General features: G+C 36.5%; 1 protein-coding gene across 7 annotated transcripts in view; it reads left to right on the forward strand.

Annotated features, from left to right (window-relative positions):
* Positions 1-19,868, forward strand: part of MME (membrane metalloendopeptidase) — a 97,314-nt gene extending 77,446 nt beyond the window's left edge. For all 7 annotated transcript variants that reach the window (XM_031009498.3, XM_031009499.3, XM_055380995.2 and 4 more), the window contains 6 exons: positions 5,191-5,310; positions 6,786-6,919; positions 7,025-7,090; positions 10,410-10,505; positions 10,829-10,905; positions 18,638-19,868. In XM_031009498.3, the coding sequence (XP_030865358.1) occupies positions 5,191-5,310; positions 6,786-6,919; positions 7,025-7,090; positions 10,410-10,505; positions 10,829-10,905; positions 18,638-18,737 (593 nt within the window). In that variant the 3' untranslated portion in view covers positions 18,738-19,868. The remainder of the gene's footprint in view (positions 1-5,190; positions 5,311-6,785; positions 6,920-7,024; positions 7,091-10,409; positions 10,506-10,828; positions 10,906-18,637) is intronic.
* The last annotated feature ends 513 nt before the right edge of the window (positions 19,869-20,381 follow it).

Here is a 20,381-nt window from a genome sequence, read left to right on the forward strand (position 1 = left end):
TTTTGTATAACATATAAATAATAAGTAAGATATGTTTACTTGGCTTAAAATTACTTAGCTCAAAGTCTAAGCTAATGTTTTCTGGCTAGGGAAATGATTACCCAAACCCATACCAGAACGTGCTTAATAATCAACTCCTCAGAACCTTTGCAGTCAGTCCTTTATAATATATTATTTGAAACCATTCAGATCTTGTTTTAAAATGCCTTTATCTCTAGAGAGTCTTCACTTTGAAGCCCTCTTTTTAATATTCAGTAGTTCTGTCAGTGTCTAGTTCATTTGGTACTGAGACAAACGTAATAATTAACTTTCAATGGAATCCCAAGTCAAAGCAAGGCAACTTAGACTCCTTAGTGCTGCATTAGAGCAGAATAAGGGATGCAGCTTCATTTCAGTCCAGCCCAGGGAGGACCCTGGATCCTATCGGACCTCATGCTGGTGCATCCTCAGTAGGACCACTCTGGCATGTTCAGTCCTTCAGCCCTTCTCTAGAGTAGGCTCAGGCATTTATGCCAAGACAGGACCTTGTTTGATTCTGAATTACCCCAAGCCCCTGGAGGTGGCTCAAAATTGGCCCACTTCAGGGATTCCCCGATCAGAGAAGAGCTGAAAATATTTTCATTTTGAGTATAATGTCCTGAAACCAAAGAAGAACACAGAAAAAGGAAAAAGAAGGTAAAAGTGGCCCAATAACGGTCTATTTCACAAAATAAACAATAATCCTCTGGTAAATCAAGAATTAGCTATAATAACAATTCTGAATATATAAAAAAGACCTTTTCCAAGATCCTTAAAATAAGGATCCAATGGAAATATAAAATAAGAAAACTTGTTAACCTCTTTTCATATGCTTGTCTGGTTCTTGAACAGCAGAAGAAAGGAAATCCTTGAAATGTACACTTTTTTTCTTTCACAATTTAAATCTTCAAAGTGGGGATTGTCTTAACTAAAAATAGTTGAAGAGTCAAATCTCCATGTTTTTTCTTGATAGGAATGTTTATGTGGGCTGGGTGTGGTGGCTCATGTCTGTAATCTCAGCACTTTGGGAGGCTAAGGTGGGTGGATCACCTGAGGTCAAGAGTTCGAGACCAGCCTGGCCAACATGGTGAAACCCCATCTCTACTAAAAATACAAAAATTAGCCCAGTGTGGTGGTGGGTGCCTGTAATCCCAGCTACTCGGAAGGCTGAGGCACGAGAACGCTTGAACCCAGGAGGCAGAGGTTGCAATGAGCTGAGATCATGCCACTGTACTCCAGCCTGGGTGACAAAACAAAACTCTGTCTCAAAAAAAAAAGAAAAAAAAAAGAAAGAAAGAAAAAGAAATGTGTATATGTATATAAATACACACATACCTACCTATATATGTGTCTTCTGCAACACTGTCTTAATGGATTTGGGATAATGTCCATTATAAAATTACGGTTGGTATAGAGTAGTATGTGCCACGTAAGTGAGCCCCTCCCTCCATACACACACATAGACATACAAATACTCCAAATTAGACTGCATACAGTTTCTCACGGGATTGATAATTTTATGTTGTTATGTTAAAAAAAGAACTTGTTTTGTTATATAGAGACTTACTCATATCAATAATTTCTACTTCTTAATTCAGTTTTCACCATTTTGTTAGAACTCACACTTGTAGGCTACATTCCAATTTGTATGCATTCCTACTCTTCATATCAACAAAAAAGTCAATTTCCAAGAAAGAAGGCAAACTAAAAGTGCTTAATCCACTGTTCCTCTTCCTTGCATGTTTACTTCATGGAGCTCTAGAAGGCCTCTGTGCCATGATATTAGGAAAGCTGCTCTTCAGTGTTTTGTCATATGGTTCTCTGTAAGTTCTAGGTGCTGTTCAGTCATCTTATTAAACCTTAAAATCGCAGTCAAGGAAATAATTTAGTATATTCTCCTTTTTCATTAAAATTGCAGAAAGGATCTTTTAAATCAATTTTTTTAATTCCTCAAATGTGTAAGTTCTTTAGTGTGTTCAGTCTGTGTCGAATATAAATACCTTGAGATAGTTAAATTTTCTAAATTGCCTTATTTATTCTAAGAAGTTTTATTTTCAGACTTGAAAATTAAGACTGTTTCCAAACATATTGTTACTCCATTTAATATAAAAAGAATGTTTAGACTATGCATGGTGGCTCATGCCTGTAATCCCAGTAGTTTGGAAAGCTGAGGTAGGCTGATTACTTGAGCTCAGGAGTTGATACCAGCCTGGGCAACACTGTAAAACCCCATCTCTACCAAAAACTACAAAAAATTAACTGGGCATGGTGGTGCATGCCTGTGGTCTCAGCTACTTGAGAGGCTGAGGTGGGAGGATTTCCTGAGCCTGAAAGGTGGATGTTGCAGTAAGCTGAGGTCACACCACTGCACTTCAGCCTGGGTGACAGAGTAAGACCCTGTCTCAAAAAAAAAAAAAAAAAAAGAATGTTTAATTATTTTCCACCAAAAAAATTACTTAATTGCTGCCTTAGGCTTCATATGAAATATTCTAAAATTGAATTGCTAGCAGCCTTCAAAAAGTAAACCACAGAAGTTGTGCTGGGGAGGCAAAAACAGGGGGAAGAGGAGACACAGTCTTTTGCTTCATGGCCCAATGACTTATTTAATTAACTAACTTGTTGACAATCATGAACATAAAAAATGCACAACTAAGCAGTTGGTTATAAACAACAGTTGTGATGCCTACTAGGTAACAGCAATAAGGCTAGTGGGTAAAATCCTCCTTACAGAAGATTTAGCTGACAAAGTAAAAGGGGAGGTCATAATTAGCAAAGTTGAACTTGAAGACTAATATTTAATAAGAACCATAAAAGTCTTATCACTTGCCTGAAGAATGGCATATCAGGGTATGATTAAAGCAGCAGGATCTTTATAGTTAATATTTAGTCTTGATAGCACATTTCATAACAGCATTTTATATAATGCGTGGATTTTAATCAAAGTACATAGTGTGGGAGATAGTATTCACTTTAACTTAATAAAGTACTGCACATAATTTTTATACTTTAAGCTAAAAATAAGTTCGTGGCTCCATTTAGCTCAGGCTGCTACACATGAGGTATAACTTTCATAAAAATTCTCTAAAGACAAAAGTACTTTTTTGTTGTCATGTCATTTGAATGTTATGGCAACTTTCCAAATTTTTGTAGAGGTCTGGAGAGCAATTAAATTGCTCAGATGCTTTTTGAAGTCTTCTCTGTAAATATCTAATATTTATCCCTGAAGCCCATGCGAGGTTATACTGTATTCAGCCCACCTGAAAGACAAAGAAATGACATGTGCTACTCTGTGTTAACTAGATCTTAAATTTCTTAAGGTCAGGGCCCTTGTTTTATTTTCTTAATGTCCTGCATAGCAATGACCCAGGGCTTTGCACTTAATAGGTATTGATACCGAAGGGGTTTTTTTTAATTACAGAAAGTAATGTTTCAGTTATTCAGTGGATGCTAGAGTTTTAAGCCATTAAAGATAGAATTACTAAACTATGAACATTTAATTAATTTAATTTTAATTTCTTTCTAAGGTCAAAGATGAGTTACCTCCAAATAACATGACCCAAAATTTCATTAAACAGGGGAAATATATTCCAAGGGAAGATACTCTCCATCTTTTATTAGTATTTAAGACACATTATTAGTATATTTCAGAAATAGTGAAATATATTTCATGAGAGTATATATTATAAGAGGATACTGGAATGGGGCAGGGAAGGGGAGGGTATGATGGAGGTGGAGAGGTGGGAGAGGACCCTGGAGCCATAGGCCAGAAAGATGTGTTTAGCTAGAGAGCAATGGTAAGCCTTCCAAAGATTTTTAGCAGGAGAATGATGATGCCCAGAGTTGTCTTTAATCTGGCTACAGGATAGATTCAGAGAGTAGATTAGATTTAGAATAGATTGTAGTTGTGTGAGACAGAAAGTGGGAGATTGATTAGGAAATTAAGTCATTCCTGAGACAAGGAATGAGAGTATGTGTAAACAGTAATACTGACAGGAGAAGATAAAGATGCTCCTGAAAGCTACCTCACCCAGCCTCTGCCTAAGCAGACTTGTAAAAGACTGTAAAAGAAAGGAGGCATCTGAGATAAGTAGAAACATTTACTTTTGCTGATAGAGACCCTTCAAGGGCCATTAGCAGAAATAATACAAAGACTGAGGGCCTAGAGGGGAAAATGAATTTGATGTTTGATGCATTAAATATAACACATTTGTGAGACATCTCAATGGAGAAAGTTAGCAAGTTAATGCAGATGTCAGAGTAGACATACTGAAAACTACAATTCATTTATTTATTCACTAAACTCTGTAGGACACATTAGTAAGTTAGGGTGATCATTCATTTATTTATCATTGATTATTCATTGATTCAGCACATTTCCTGAGCCCTGATTATGTTCCAGGTGCTATTCTAGTTTTAGGCATTGTTCAATTTTAGGCATTTAGATAATGAACTAGAAAAATGTATGAAATTAAAAAATAAACAAATATATGTACAGACACAGAAATCTCTGCTCTCAAAGGGCTAATATTTGAGGAGCTGGGGTAGGATTAGGGCAGACAAGAAAAGGAAGGATTGTGATCATAAAGAAATAAATAGAATATGAGGTAGTCATAAGTGCCTTGATGAAAATAAGGTAAGGTTATGTGATTGAGGTATACCTTCAATTGAGTGGCAATACTTATTTAAGATATTATTGTAGATGGATACAATTTCTGCAATAACATTAAAAATAATATTGATGTTACTGAGTAACTATTTCTTCCAAATATTTATAAGGCAGAAAGGACCTTCTGAATGAAGGTTATAACTTCCCTTTGCTTCCAACTCCTTACAGCACAAAACAATCTTGGATTGTAAAGTGAATCATGATGATAAATCATAGATTATAGCACCACTCCAAGGTGAACTCTGTTGTCATCCATAATAAAATGCCTGCATTGGTTTCTATTACAGAAGGTTTTTGTATATAACTAAGTGAAACTGACATAGTGAACAGCAGCTTAGCAAGCACAAAGCCAACCCCAAGCCTGCCATCACTGAATAATGCCATGGTGGCATGCGCCTGTAGTCCCAGCTACTCAGGAGGCTGAGGAGGGAGGACTGTCTCTAAGAAAATAAAAATTTTAAAAACTTATGCCACAAATAATCTCTAACTATCTTCTCTCCTTGTAGTCTTCCCAGCCGGCATTCTGCAGCCCCCCTTCTTTAGTGCCCAGCAGTCCAACTCATTGAACTATGGGGGCATTGGCATGGTCATAGGACACGAAATCACTCATGGCTTCGATGACAACGGTAAAGTGCAGTTGACATTTTCCTTTGTCTGAGGTATATGCTCATAAATTTGATTAAGAGTTATTATAATTTATTACTACAAAGCTACATTTATTCAAACATGTATCATTTCTCTAATTTTCACCACACTTTCAATTTTCCCTTTAAATTATTGCTTAAAGAGATCAAAAAATTCTCATAGTGAGTTAAGCAATGTGTGCTTTACGCTCTGGCAGAATGAAGTAAATATTCCCATTGGGAAAATACTATGGTGTTTGTCAGCGGCAGTGATAATACTTGGTCTTAGTTTCCTGATTGTATATGACGTATCTTGTCATACTCTTAAAGGACAGGCTGCATGTCTATGTCTTAAAATCAGATGTAAAATCAGAAAATATTGCCTCTCCAAGTGCTCATAAGACTCTTAAGCTGCTTAAGAGACCTTTTTTTTTTTCGTCTTGTACCTACTACCTAGTTCAAGTCTTTGCAAACAGTTAGGCACTTAAATGCCACCCTAAATGGCAAAATCAATTTAGAGTTTCAATCAAAGCTGAATTCCTGAGAGGAATAAAGACATGAAATATGTAAAGAGGTGAAAGTTCAATCTATGACAAATTTCATTCACAAATGGAAAGAAAGTAGAGAACAATAGAGAGAAAATACTTAATCCCCATTTTAGACAGCCAGAGAAAGAAAAAGAGATAGAAATGTTAGAATTCTTAAAAAGACTTACTAAGTGTCTATTAACTCAAACTATGCAACAGTCTTTACAGGTAGGTTCTAATACTGTTTCTGTTTTCCAAGTGGAAAAAAATAAAAACACATGAAAGATTTGCCCAAAGGTAACAAAGATAGGAACTGGTAGAACCAGAAGGTGAGTTCAAGTAGGTTGGCTACATAGCCCTTTTCTTAATCACTACGTCATAGGCAAATATGAAAAAGATGGTAATATTGTGTCAAAACACATGATACATATAAATGCAATTGGAGCTCAAAAGGGAGAAAGATCGATGTAGTTTGTGGTTGGCAGGGAAGCTATAGGAGAAAAAGACTTTTTTTGTGTGCTTGAAGTAGAGGGAAACTATGAGTCCACCGTGTCCTATGAAGGGTCCAGGAATATAGAAATGCCAGAATAAAAATGTTGGCCATTTTAAAAATCTCAAAATATCAAACTAAACAGACTTGGGTCAGGTAAAAACCATTCAACAGAACAAAGCATAACTTCAAGAATATTTTGTCTGGCGGCCTCTTCTGAGATATCAAGAGCCAAATGGGTGAAATGTCTGGGTCAATGCTGAGAAGCATTAGCAAAGAAAGCTCTGGCAGTCCAGGCTTTGCCAACTCTGTGATGAGGAGGGATGACAGTTTCTCTCATCATCTGCCTAATTTAATGTTCTGTCACACAGCAGTATTTCAGTCCTTGCACTTTGAATTAAACATATCTTATAATTCTTGTTGCAATGAGTTCCCATTTTACTTAAATAAATATATTATAGGCAGAAACTTTAACAAAGATGGAGACCTCGTTGACTGGTGGACTCAACAGTCTGCAAGTAACTTTAAGGAGCAATCCCAGTGCATGGTGTATCAGTATGGAAACTTTTCCTGGGACCTGGCAGGTGGACAGCACGTATGTCATTAACATTCTCTTGAAAAGTTTTAGACATGTTCAATCTTAAGTGTATTATTGGTGGGTTTTTTTTTAACAATCCTAATAAAGTGTCTTTTTTAACAGCTTAATGGAATTAATACACTGGGAGAAAACATTGCTGATAATGGAGGTCTTGGTCAAGCATACAGAGTAAGTAAAAAAGATTTTCTTTCCATTTTAGTGATTTAGAGTGTTTCTCATATTTAATAATTCATTTAAAACCCTTTGCAAAAAAAGAAACTCATATAAGCAGTAAATGATGAATAGAAAATGGAAAAAAATATGAGAAGAAAGAGTGGTGAATATGCTAACCATAAGGGTCAATACATTGATGTGACGGAGCTGAACACTTAAGTTTGCAAAGAGCCAAGAAGAAGAGAAAATATGGAATATTATATCAACTGAAATGAGGAGAGAGCAGGTTCACAAAGGAGGCAACATTTTTCTAAGAAATAATCTCTGGAATAATTTTTTTAGAAGAAATGTCCCATAAGAAGGATTATTTCAGGGTCTTTGACCAATATAAGAAACAGGACCTTCAGTTTTGTAGCAGGTGAAGTAGCATTTGGGAACAAAAATCAATGTAAACCACAGGCATATTAAACCATAGTTCATATATGATACAGTAAGGGACTGACGTGATATGGTTCCAGCACATGGCCTTGTAGTCAACCACACTATTATACACAGAGGACTATTAACAGTGGAGCATCCGTTAGAATCCCATTTAGCCTTCCATTCATTCTTGCATTCAATACATATTCATTGAGGCTTAATAGATTTGGCAGTATTCAAAGAGCTGGAGATAAAGCAACGAATGCTTTATGAAAGGTCATTATTTGAGGATCTGAGCAAGGGTTAAAAAATAGTCTGGTGGATGCCATGTGCATAAGAAAAAGCAGGGAATTTCATAAAAAGGTGGAGGAATGATGGTCTAGGAAGCAACAAAAAGGAATGAAGATGATTTTGAGTGTTTTTCTCAACTATGAAGTAGCCCATATGTAGGAGAAAGAGCAGCATCTACTTGAGATGTCACAAGGAACAACTTGTTCCTAGGCTAGAACTAGGCTTCTCTAAGACAAGGATGGATGGAATGATCAGTGGAGTGAATGAGGATGTAGAATCATTTGTTCATTATAGAAATGTTTGGATTAGAGTGGAGGAGGTGAACATCAATGGTTGGGTCAGGGAAGAGGAAGCACCAGAGAAGTGGAGAAAGAGGTGACTGATGGGGCCTGCAGTTTGTCAGTGACCAAAGATGATCAGAGTGTGAAGCTTGGGAGATTAAGTCAGCTACAAGGTTTCCAAAACAATGAGTCCAACCAGTTCCAGGGGCATGGTAGATTGCTGCTACTTTGAATGTTTAGTAATTTTTTTGTTCGATGCCAGACATTGTGCATTTTACCTCTTTTTTTTGAGATGGAGTCTCATTCTGTCGCCCAGGCTGGAATGCAGTGGCACGAACTCAGCTCACTGCAGCCTCTACCTCCTGGGTTCAAGCAATTCTCCTGCCTCAGCCTCCCAAGAATTGGGATTACAGGCATGTGCCACCACACCTGGCTAATTTTTGTATTTGTAGTAGAGATGGGATTTCGCCATGTTGGCCAGGCTGGTCTCAAACTCCTTACATCAAGCGATCCACCTGCCTTGGCCTCCTAAAGTGCTGGGAATACAGGTGTGAGCCACTGTGCCTGGCCACATTTTACCTCTTTGGGTCTGGATGTTCTTTTGTTCCTGTAAATATTCTTGAGCTTTATTCTAGGATACAGTTAAATTCCTTGAAAATGGTTTGATCCTTTTGGGTCTTCCTTTTGTAACTTTTATTGGTTGGGATGGGGACAGTGTTCAGTTTAGGGACATTATTCTCAACTGCTGAGATAAGAATCTACTCTGTGAATCTTGGGGATTTCCATTCTTGTCCTGTGTAAGTACCATAAATTGTTATCTCTAATCCTTTTGAGATATTGTTTTCCTAGCATTGGGTATTTTGCTCACACACATCTTCAGATCAAGACTAAGCTGAATGCTTGAGGATGACCATCTGTAATCTCTGAGGTTCTCTTTTTGTGTAGCTTTCTCCTCTTTAGTAACCTGTTCTTGGTGTCCCTGAACTCTCAGCTCCTTATCCTCAACTCAAGGAGTCCCCCCAGCTCTGACTGGTTTGCTCCTATGATATGGCCTGAAAACTCTCAGGACAATAAGCTCAGCAGTCATGGGACTCACTGAGAGTAAAGTTTAACATCTCTCAGGGGTCATTCTCCTTTTGCCTGATGTTCAGTGTTATGCAAACCATTGTTTTAAATATTTTGTTCATCATTTAGCTGTTTCAGCAAGAAGTTAAATCCAGTCCCTATCATTCCATCTTGGCTGAAAGTGGAAGGCATTGGCACTCAATATTCCCATGGTGATTCTAATACACAGCCAGATTGAGAATCACTGCTATAAAATCCAGCCAAAGTTGGGATTGATAGTACTCCCATGGAGATCCTCACCTAGAGCAAGTACAGAATTGTTAATGATGAAACAAATTACAATTGTGCAAATATTTTATTACACTTTGAAGATATGTAAATTCTTAACGTGTAATGCCTTGCCCCCCTGCTAGATTGCGAGCTCTCTAAGAGGGAGCAGGTGCAAGCCTTTCCCATATCCCCAGCATCTTTACATAGTAGAGGTTCAGTAAGTCTATGTTGACGGTAAGTGGAAGAAATGAAATATATTTTCTGCTCCTCTAGTTGGTCACCTTCCTTTGTATTAAATTGGAAATGACACATCTCAGAACGTTTATTATGAATTCGTTTTAAGAGTTTATTTAGTAGAGGAAAACTCATTTTTTTCAGTAGCATAAATCTTTAAGAATTAAGAGGATTTTCTGACATTCAAATTACCTAAATATTTTCCTTCAAATGTACCTGAGGCTCAGTCCATTTTGTCCTGTCTTCAAAAGACCAGAATAGTTGCATTTTATTATCCTCAGACTCATTGGAGACTAGGCCTCTAAGGGATCTCAAGAGAATCCTTTGACTTGGCAAGAATCACTCGATCTTAGTCTGGTGAGTCTATTTTGCTAAGATAGTAGTAACTAAGTTAAATGTAGCAATTGCAGACTTCCTTGGCAATTCATTTGTCCTGACTGGTCTTATTCATCAATTTATAAAACAACATTTAGATAAGTTTTTCATCACTTATTTAGGTCATCCATTCATTCAATTGACATTTATTGATCACTTGACGTATGCCAGGCTCTTGTCATCTACTATTCAGTAGCTTCTTCTTTTCAAAGCATTTGTAAATAAATTTGATTTGTCTTTCTAATCCATAAAATAGTTGTAGGTTACCATAACTAAATGTATTATTAGGGTGATTTTAACATAAAATGTTAATTACTTGGTGGCATGATCTTTTACATAGGTTTATATATAACCTTAGGAATTATTATTATTGTTTTTCTATTTTATCAACTGCCTAGGCCTATCAGAATTATATTAAAAAGAATGGCGAAGAAAAATTACTTCCTGGACTTGACCTAAATCACAAACAACTATTTTTCTTGAACTTTGCACAGGTATTGTGTCTTTCTTGATTGATAGATATGAAAACCATTTTGAGTTATAATTTCACAGTAAGTTAGATGTCACATGCTGAGTTCCCTTGTTTTACAGAGCATTTGACTTGATTCACTTTCATTGTTTATAATAGACTGTTGGATCATATCAATGATAAATAACTATGTTCCTGGTTGCCTTTCATTGAACATTATTTGAAGAGCGAATGGTTGAGGAATGCAGAATTCCAATTTAATTTTTCTCCTTCCCCTCAACTTGCTCAAACAAATAATCCTTGATTGAACCTGAGTACATGCTTTGCTTTTCCTATTCCTATCTCTAGGTGTGGTGTGGAACCTATAGGCCAGAGTATGCGGTTAACTCCATTAAAACAGATGTGCACAGTCCAGGCAATTTCAGGTGCGTGGATATGAACAGCAATCAAGGTGCTCTTATATTGGGTCCATTGCTTCCACATTTGGAATTTAGACTTTTCTAACTCTGATTCTTTTACATTTGGAAATTCAGTGCTTTTTTTTTTTTTTTGAGAGTCAAAGGTAGGATCGAGAGAACACATCGGAGCATTCTACATAAGCATAGCCTTGGCCACTCTCTTTCTTAGAATCTACAATAATTATAATTCCTTATAATCTACGAGGCTCAGGGCTTGATCTATTCCAACAAAGATGTCGCCTCAGAACAATGGCTCAATTTAAAGCTAGCACAAAGACATTTCTAAGAGGCTGTGAATGGTTTAGGCCCAGACCCAATGAGCTCCAACTTGGAAAGAAAAATTTCAATATAAAGGAAACTTTCTACTAATTAGAGGTTCTTCAATATGGAATAACATTATTCCCAAAGCTTCAGGAGAGAGTACATTGAAGCACAGCCCATCAAGGATGTGAGAGAAAAATGCTCTACAGAGTAGAAAACTGAGCTAGAAGAAGTTAAAGTTCTTCCCAAATTAGAAAATCAAAGAGAACAATGATTGAAGAGAGTCATTCCAACCAACATTTGAATGTTAAATCATAGATCCTATGTATTTGTTTAAGAACTGAATTCCTAATGCTACCCCTTTCCCATGTACTAGAACACTTAGTCACTCATTTGCTGATCAACAACACCTCTCAGGCAAGAAAGTTAAAAAAAAAAAACCTAAAAATTTTGTAGGGTAGTTGGAAAATGAAATTTGAGAACGAAAGAGAACTAATGGGCTAAATTTCAAAAGCTCTACATAAAATGAATGTAAGCATACTGCCCAGATCATTTACTCCTGCGAAAAAACACATTCGATTATGGAGAAAAACACATTTAATTATGAAGCAATAAAGTAGCTCATTTAAAAATTAAAGAATTTGTTCAGCTTGTTAGTATCATGGTTGTCATCATCATCATCATCATCATCATCATCATCATCTAGTATTTGCCCTAACATTTCTTTCAATATTCATTCACTCAATAACTGCTTATGGTATGCCTATTATCTCTGTAATCCAGCTAAATTTAGTTCTGCTAAGATATTCAAATTAACTTCTTTATAGGTAATGAGCAACAAAAGTGACTGGATTAATTCCCATTGTGGTTTACTCAAAAAACTTTTAGTTTTAACTTTTTTTAACTTGTCTTTTTCCTTACTAAAGTGAACTTAAGCTTTGAGGTAAGAAACACTTGAGTTCCAGCCATGGCTTCACCATTTACTAGCTGTTAATGTAACCTCTGTACCTCAGTTTCTTGATATGTAAAATAAGGATTAAGTTATCATGAGAGTTGCTAGAGGATTAACGTTAATATAAATGAAGAGCCTATTTTGTGTGTGTGTGTTTGAAAGTCCATACTAGGATTATTCGTAGACAAGAGGTATGAACAGAATAAGAATTCTTATGCATTTTGTAATAGTTCCCTATCAGTCAAGGCTTTTTTGGTGCTCATTTCTTATGTTCTGCACATTTCAGAATGTTAGTAACTGATCAGCGGTTAAGTAAAATGTAGATAAGTATATAACTGTTTTCTAGCTCCAATTTTAAACTGAAAACAATATTTTGCTATAAATTAGTTAAATTATTTGTATCTTTAAGTCTTTATTGTTGTTCTGGTTCCAAAGATCCCTCATCGACTATTTTTCATTCATAACAACAGAAGCGTGTGTGTGTGTGTGTGTGTGTGTGTGTGTGTGTGTGTGTGAAGGGTAAATGGAACGGGTAAATGGAATGCCAACCTTTTGTCAAGGAAATTATTATTTTCTCTGGAGGTAAGGAGATTTTCTTGGCAAAAGGTTGAACTTACATTTAGTTTTGGAAACAGGCCACTTCCTGGCTGTACAAAGTAAAACATATTTTTTAAAAAAACTTTAAAAACTAATAGATATCGAGTTGCTATTTAAGAATTGTGCTTGGTGGTTATATAGAAACATTTCTGAATTAGAGAGAGATTTGTAACCTTATGTTTAAATAGCCATAGTATTAAAACAAAAGGCAAAATACACGATACAAAGCTGCATCATAAAACCATATTTGCTATGTCTAACCTATTGTTGTTTTATTCTTCCTGACTAAAGCTTTATTTATGTACTTTAAAATAAACTTTAGAAGTTAAGGTATAAGAATCTAATTCTAAGGATAGCAGCTAGCATTTATAAGCTCATACAAACCACCATGCAACCTAATTTGTCAAGGGTTTGCCCTGCATATCTCCATAAACTAAAACATATGTCATAAAAACCTAGGTGAATTTCAGTAATATTATTGTAATACCTAGTATATCTACCATCCTCAGAGAATGTGAGGTTGCAAATTAAGTTTTGATAGGTAAAGTTTGTCTCTTTTAAGTATTAACATTTTTATCTTAACCACTGGATTAAAATTTATCTATTAAAAACACATTTCTACCTTCCTGCCTTAAAACAATATCCTGAAAAAAAAAGCCTAACCTTTTTTAAAATTTTGATGACACAGACTACTTTATGATTATTAGTTATGGTTTTACTGTTTATTAATTTAGTCTGTGGAGCTATTTATTCTTATACCAATTGTGATGCTTTTTGACTTATTTTGGGTTTTTATTAGGGTTTTTCTGTGTGTTTGTTTCTTTCGTAGTTTTCTTTCCTGTTATTGTATTGCCTGCCTTTAGTTCCCTAATTCCTCCATTTTGATTAGCTCAGAAAACATTTTGTTAAATTTAAATGGTATTTAATCCAATAACATTTTTCTTTTAATAGTCTAGAAATTGAATCTATAATTTAAATATTGACTTCATTTTGGAAATCCAGTTTTTGGTTAGCCATCTATAGTCATTTCAGGGAATAGTTATTATAATATTTATATGTAATCTATAAATATGTTTCTAAAATTATTTAGATGTAATTTTCTATATAATATGTAAGGGTCTGATAATTTTGTAAAGCAAGTCCAAATAGACAAAATGATTTAGGTGCTTAGATTACTCAACATTATCTTCCAGTCAGGAAGAAAGGGCACTTTTAGAACTGACACCACTATCAAAGCAAGAAATGTTTCTCACAGCTTAATTCCTAATATTTTGAAGGAATATTTTGTCTAGTGTTTTATATAGACATGTTCAACTAATATGGCTATTTTGTTCCTTCATAACTCTGTAATTTAGCATGCTAATAAGCCCTCTTTGAAATTCTTCTGTTTCTTCCATTTCCCTTCAATATTAGCATTGGTTCCTGATATTTATAGATATCAATATAGATTTTAGTGAGTTTTGTAGAATTTCTGTTAGCCCCTCCAATCTTTAGCTGATAACTAGAAATCTATTACAGCATTTATTTCTTTATGACTGTATAGCAGAACATACACTCATCAATATGACTTTGCTTTGAAAGAATCATAAAAATTAGTTAATGATGAAGATTGGATACCTTATTCCTGAATGAAGGCAGTTAACTTTGTAGCCAAGTCATTCATTTACAAGAATTAACAAAAGGTTGTCTGAGGACCCATTAATTGCAAACAGTAATTCAGAAGTCCAATTGTAGTAGGCAGGAATAGTCAGATAGGATATAAAGTCCATTCTTGGTCCCAATGCCAAATCTCTCAGATGTTTTTAATACAAGTAACTGTTTGCCAAGGGAATAAACATCAGCAGTACAATAAGTTATTTTACATAATAAAGTAAAAATTTCAAGTAAATCACCTTAAGAAATAATTAATAAAAGCTTTATTATCTTCTGTTATTAGAAACACAAGCACACAGTTTTGTAAAGCATGAAATTCATGTACGTATCTTCTAATAACAGAAGATAATTCATGTAATGTGATCTCACTCTTAGAAAAAATATGTTTTATTAATAATGTATTCACTTTTCAAAATAGATTATCTAGGCCTGGCACAGTCACTCACACTTGTTAATTCCAGCACTTTGGGAGGCCAAGGAAGGAGGATCACTTGAGCTCAGGAGTTCAAGACCAGCTTGGGTGACATAGTGGGACCTCGTCTCTATTAAAAACAAAAAAATTACCCAGGCATGCTGGTACATGCCTGTAGTTCCAGCTGCTTGGGAGGCTGAGGCAGGAGGATTGCTTGAACCCAGGAGGTCAAGGCTGCAGTGAGCCATGATTGTGCCTCTACACTCCAACCTGAGTGACAGAGCGAGACCCTCTCAGAAAAAATAGATGATCTATTCAAAGATTTGATGTCATAAACACCAAATGTTAACTAAGAAAGTAAGTGAAGCCCTAGTGTGTTGTTGATCTATTCAGGATCAAATTAGGTAGAGTCTTTGGATGGAGAGAGGATGGGCAGAATGGGCATGGAGAGCTGAGTGCACACCAGGCTGAGTGTTTCTGCAGTGCCCACTCCCCGCAGTGTTATATGAAGACTTTTCTTTCTTTTAGGTGTTTTTTGTTTGTTGTTTTAACTTTATTTTGAGATTTATAAATATAAATCCTGAAAATACTTTTTAAGAAAAATATAGAATTAAGTTGTGGGTTTGGACATTATTACCGAAGTACTTGTTCCCATATGATTAAATCTAAGACAGAATCCTTTGGAAAAAATCAATAAAATAAAAACAAAAACATGCAGCTCTTCCAGTCAGTGACGCTCATGGCTTACCCTGTCAACCAGGGAACTTGCTCCCTAGTGTGAGGATGCCCAGGATGACAGGATGACCGTCTTTAGCCAGTAGCTAGGCATCCTGAATTGGGAAGAAGGTTGCATTGATGAATCAAAGCTCCTCTCTAACATAAAGAATCCTTGAGTCCCGCAACCTGAAAGACTAAAGACCAATGCAAATTCCTAATTTCTAAGCTCTTTTAATTCCTACATAAACAGTCACTTTTGACTACATTATAGAAGTGATTTTTTTTTTGGCTCATGAACAATGGAAATTTGTTTCTCACCGTTCTGGAGACTGGAAGTCTAAGATCAGGGTGCCAGCATGATCAGGTTCTGGTGAGGGCCATCTTCTGGTTTGCAGACTGCAGACTTCTTGTACTCTCACATGGTCCAAATAGTGAATTTGTTTTTCAATATTTCAGATGTAAGAAATGGACATTTGTTTTTTTAAATCAAATTAAGCCAAACTCTGAGCTCTTAGACCAAGCTAGGAGATGAGCCATTTACTTTCAGTGGTTTTTCAATGTACTCTTTCAGGGTTATTCAGGAATCTGAAATCATCACACAGGCATAGAAATTAGAGAATAGCCTCCATCTTCAGCCCACCGTGGTCACTGCTGAGATCCCTACAGTCCAAATGCTCCAGCTGGAGTCAGTGGTTCCATTTCCTTCCAATGCTCATGAGCTCCAGAGCCTCCACTCTTCATGTCCAGGTTCTCCAACAACCACACGCCATGCTATCAGAGGGCCTCTCAGGGCCTTGCTCAGAGCAGGAAGCATCTTCTTGTCATTCACACAACCTGCCATTACTGGAACCTACCCCATTCTTGGGAAGGCCAATCATCTCCCTGACAAGTGGACTAATATATAAATTGCAGCTTCTGACTCCACTTCACCTCAACCCTCCCACACCAGGAGATTATTTTTCATCTTTAAGACTCCTCTAGGAATCCTAAAGAACAAACAACCAGAAAAGATTACATCCTCCATGAAAGATAGGGGAGTTGTGGTGGAGAGGGATAGAGAAGTTAGTTGATGCGTTGATGGGTGACATATTAGAAAGTCAGACTTACAAAAAATCCATATGGATCTCTCTTTTCTGGAATGAGGAAAGGGAAAGAAAATGCTTTCTTTCTCTTCCAGTTGGTCCATAATATCAAACAAACAACAGAAACACTAAGTCGTGTTTTTCTTCCTAATGCCCTATTGCTTCTCTACAGGTAATCACTGTGACCAACCAGGTCGCAGGTTAATTCATTCAGTATGTACTGAGTCCTGTGCTGGACTTTGGGGGTGCAGCAGTGAGCAAGACATACACAGTACAGCATCTTCCCTCAGCATCTGTGGGGGTTTGGTTCCAGGCTCCCTGCAGATATCAAAATTTGTGGATGCTCAACTCCTTGATATAAATGGTGTAGTATTTGCATATAACCTATACACCTTCTCCCTCCTATACTTTGTCACCTCTAGATTACTTATAATACCTAATACAATGTAAATGCTATGTAAATATTTGTTATACTGTATTCTTTAGGGATTAATGATAAGAAAAGTAAGTCCATACATTCAGTAGACAAAATATTACCCCCACATATGTTCAGCCGCATTTGGTTGAATCCACAGATGTGGAACTCAAGGATACAAAGGCTGTATTTTGCCCTCATAGAAATCAGTCTAGTGGGTGTGTCAGGAAGTAAAAAAGGAGAACAAATCATTGTAAATGTGGTCAGTGCTTTGATAGGGATAGTCCCTGTAAGAGGAGTTAGTTTAGATGGCATTCAAAGAAGAGGGCCAAGGAGGGAATATTTAAGCAAAGGCATGAAGGCTGAGGAGTTAGCCATGTACTGACTGGTGAGTAACTTTCCAGGGAGTAGGGTCTGCAGGTAGCAGGAAGCTCTGAAGAGGGACAGGGTTTGGCTGGTTTGAGGAACTGAAGGTAGGTCAGCATAGTTTGAGCCTAAGGAGGAACAAGAAGAGAAATGTACCACGAGGAGGCTAGAGAGGAGACTGGAGCCATCAGGAGGACATTGGAAGCCATGGACAGGAGTTTAGATTTCCTTCAAGTCCATGAAAGGTTTTAAATCTGAGATTATGGAATCTGATTTAAATTTTACAGAACATTCTGACTGTGGTGTGGAGAATGGTTGGAGGAGAGAGAAGTCCTAAGATGTACACACAGTAGTACACCTGCCACGTAGGGAGAATTCCATAAATCAAAATGGACTCACCTGTCATTTGTGCCTAGTCCTTCCAAACCAGTCCACTTGTCTCTGGGCCCCTCCTCCCAACCCAAGCAAGCATGGTAGGCTGGCCTCAGCAGGAAGAGAAGGGAAGGAGGTGGTTCAGGGTTCAGGGTGGGTGTGAAAACATCACCTCTGCATCAGTGTACTGACCCATCTCTCCCCTCAAACACTGCTAGGTGCAGATAGTGAGTTGGACTGTGTTGTTTTTGCCCACTGGGGTCAGAGATAAGAGGAAAATGGCATTTTGCCAGCCCTTTCCAGTTATTCAAGCTGAATCCAGCTTCTGATATTTAAGGAGACCTTTTGGAAAAAAGGAAAATAATCCTCTATCAAAGCAACAAAAAATATCTATTTAAAGTCTATTATATTTAAGTCATTATGTGAGCCCTTTCAAGACATAGTGAGAAATCATGATTATATTCTTTGACCAAACTCTTATTATAATACAACTCCAAATACCTGCATTTTCAAATGTGAATTATTCATGTTTTACAAACACATATAATGCTTATAAATTATTAACTCTCCATGACAACCTTAAGATGCATGTTCTATTGTGCAGAAACCAAGGCACAAAGAAGCTTCATAAGCAGGATTCAAGCCATGTAGTCTGTCTCCCAAATTGCTTTTAACTCCTGTTCTTTGTTACTTCTCTATTTAAAAATTCTGTTAATGAGAAGGCACTGACTCATTGTACCAGGTTATTTTAAGTTTAACTTTAAGTTCCAAATTCATTCACTTGACCTGCAGAGGGAAATGCTGCAGGGCTCCAGTGTGGTATGGACGTGAGTATCAAATGCTGACGGTGACTTTTTTTGTTTGTTTCAAAGGATTATTGGGACTTTGCAGAACTCTGCAGAGTTTTCAGAAGCCTTTCACTGCCGCAAGAATTCATACATGAATCCAGAAAAGAAGTGCCGGGTTTGGTGATCTTCAAAAGAAGCAGTGCAGCCCTTGGCTAGACTTGCCAACACCACAGAAATGGGGAATTCTCTAATCGAAAGAAAATGGGCCCTCGGGGTCACTGTACTGACTTGAGGGTGATTAACAGAGAGGGCACCATCACAATACAGATAACATTAGGTTGTTCTAGAAAGGGTGTGGAGGGAGGAAGGGGGTCTAAGGTCTATCAAGTCAATCACTTCTCACTGTGTACATAATGCTTAATTTCTAAAGATAATATTACTGTTTATTTCTGTTTCGCATATGGTCTACCAGTTTGCTGATGTCCCTAGAAAACAATGCAAAACCTTTGAGGTAGACCAGGATTTCTAATCAAAAGGGAAAAGAAGATGTTGAAGAATACAGTCAGGCACCAGAAGAACAGTAGGTGACACTATAGTTTAAAACACATTGCCTAACTACTAGTTTTTACTTTTATTTACAGTCCTTCAAAATCCTTCCAAAGAATTCTTATACACATTGGGGCCTTGGAGCTTACATAGTTTTAAACTCATTTTTGCCATACATCAGTTATTCATTCTGTGATCATTTATTTTAAGCACTCTTAAAGCAAAAAATGAATGTCTAAAATTGTTTTTTGTTGTACCTGCTTTGACTGATGCTGAGATTCTTCAGGCTTCCTGCAATTTTCTAAGCAATTTCTTGCTCTATCTCTCAAAACTTGGTATTTTTCAGAGATTTATATAAATGTAAAAATAATAATTTTTATATTTAATTATTAACTACATTTATGAGTAACTATTATTATAGGTAATCAATGAATATTGAAGTTTCAGCTTAAAATAAACAGTTGTGAACCAAGATCTGTAAAGCGATATACAGATGAAAATTTGAGACTATTTAAACTTATAAATCATATCGATGAAAAGATTTAAGCACAAACTTTAGGGTAAAAATTGCCGTTGGACAGTTGTCTAGAGATATATATACCTGTGGTTTTCAAATTGGACTTTCAAAATTAAATCTGTCCCTGAGAGTGTCTCTGATAAAAGGGCAAATCTGCACCTATGTAGCTCTGCATCTCCTGTCTTTTCAGATTTGTCATCAGATGGAAATATTTCGATAATAAATTGAAATTGTGAACTCATTGCTCCCTAAGACTGTGACAACTGTCTAACTTTAGAAGTGCATTTCTGAATAGAAATGGGAGGCCTCTGATGGACCTTCTAGAATTCTAAGTCACAAAGAGTTCTGGAAAAGAACTGTTTACTGCTTGATAGGAATTCATCTTTTGAGGCTTCTGTTCCTCTCTTTTCCTGTTGTATTGACTATTTTCATTCATTACCTGATTAAGATTTTACAAAAGAGGAGCACTTCCAAAATTCTTATTTTTCCTAACAAAAGATGAAAGCAGGGAATTTCCATCTAAATGATGAGTATTAGTTCCCTGTCTCTTGAAAAATGCCCATTTGCCTTTAAAAAAAAGTTACAGAAATACTATAACATATGTACATAAATTGCATAAAGCATAAGTATACAGTTCAATAAACTTAACTTTAACTGAACAATGGCCCTGTAGCCAGCACCTGTAAGAAACAGAGCAGTACCAGCACTCTAAAAGCACCTCCTTGTCACTTTATTTCTCCCAGAACAACAACTATCCTGACTTCT

Source organism: Gorilla gorilla, chromosome 2 (genome assembly GCF_029281585.2).
Source record: "Gorilla gorilla gorilla isolate KB3781 chromosome 2, NHGRI_mGorGor1-v2.1_pri, whole genome shotgun sequence".
NCBI classification, from domain to species: domain Eukaryota; kingdom Metazoa; phylum Chordata; class Mammalia; order Primates; family Hominidae; genus Gorilla; species Gorilla gorilla.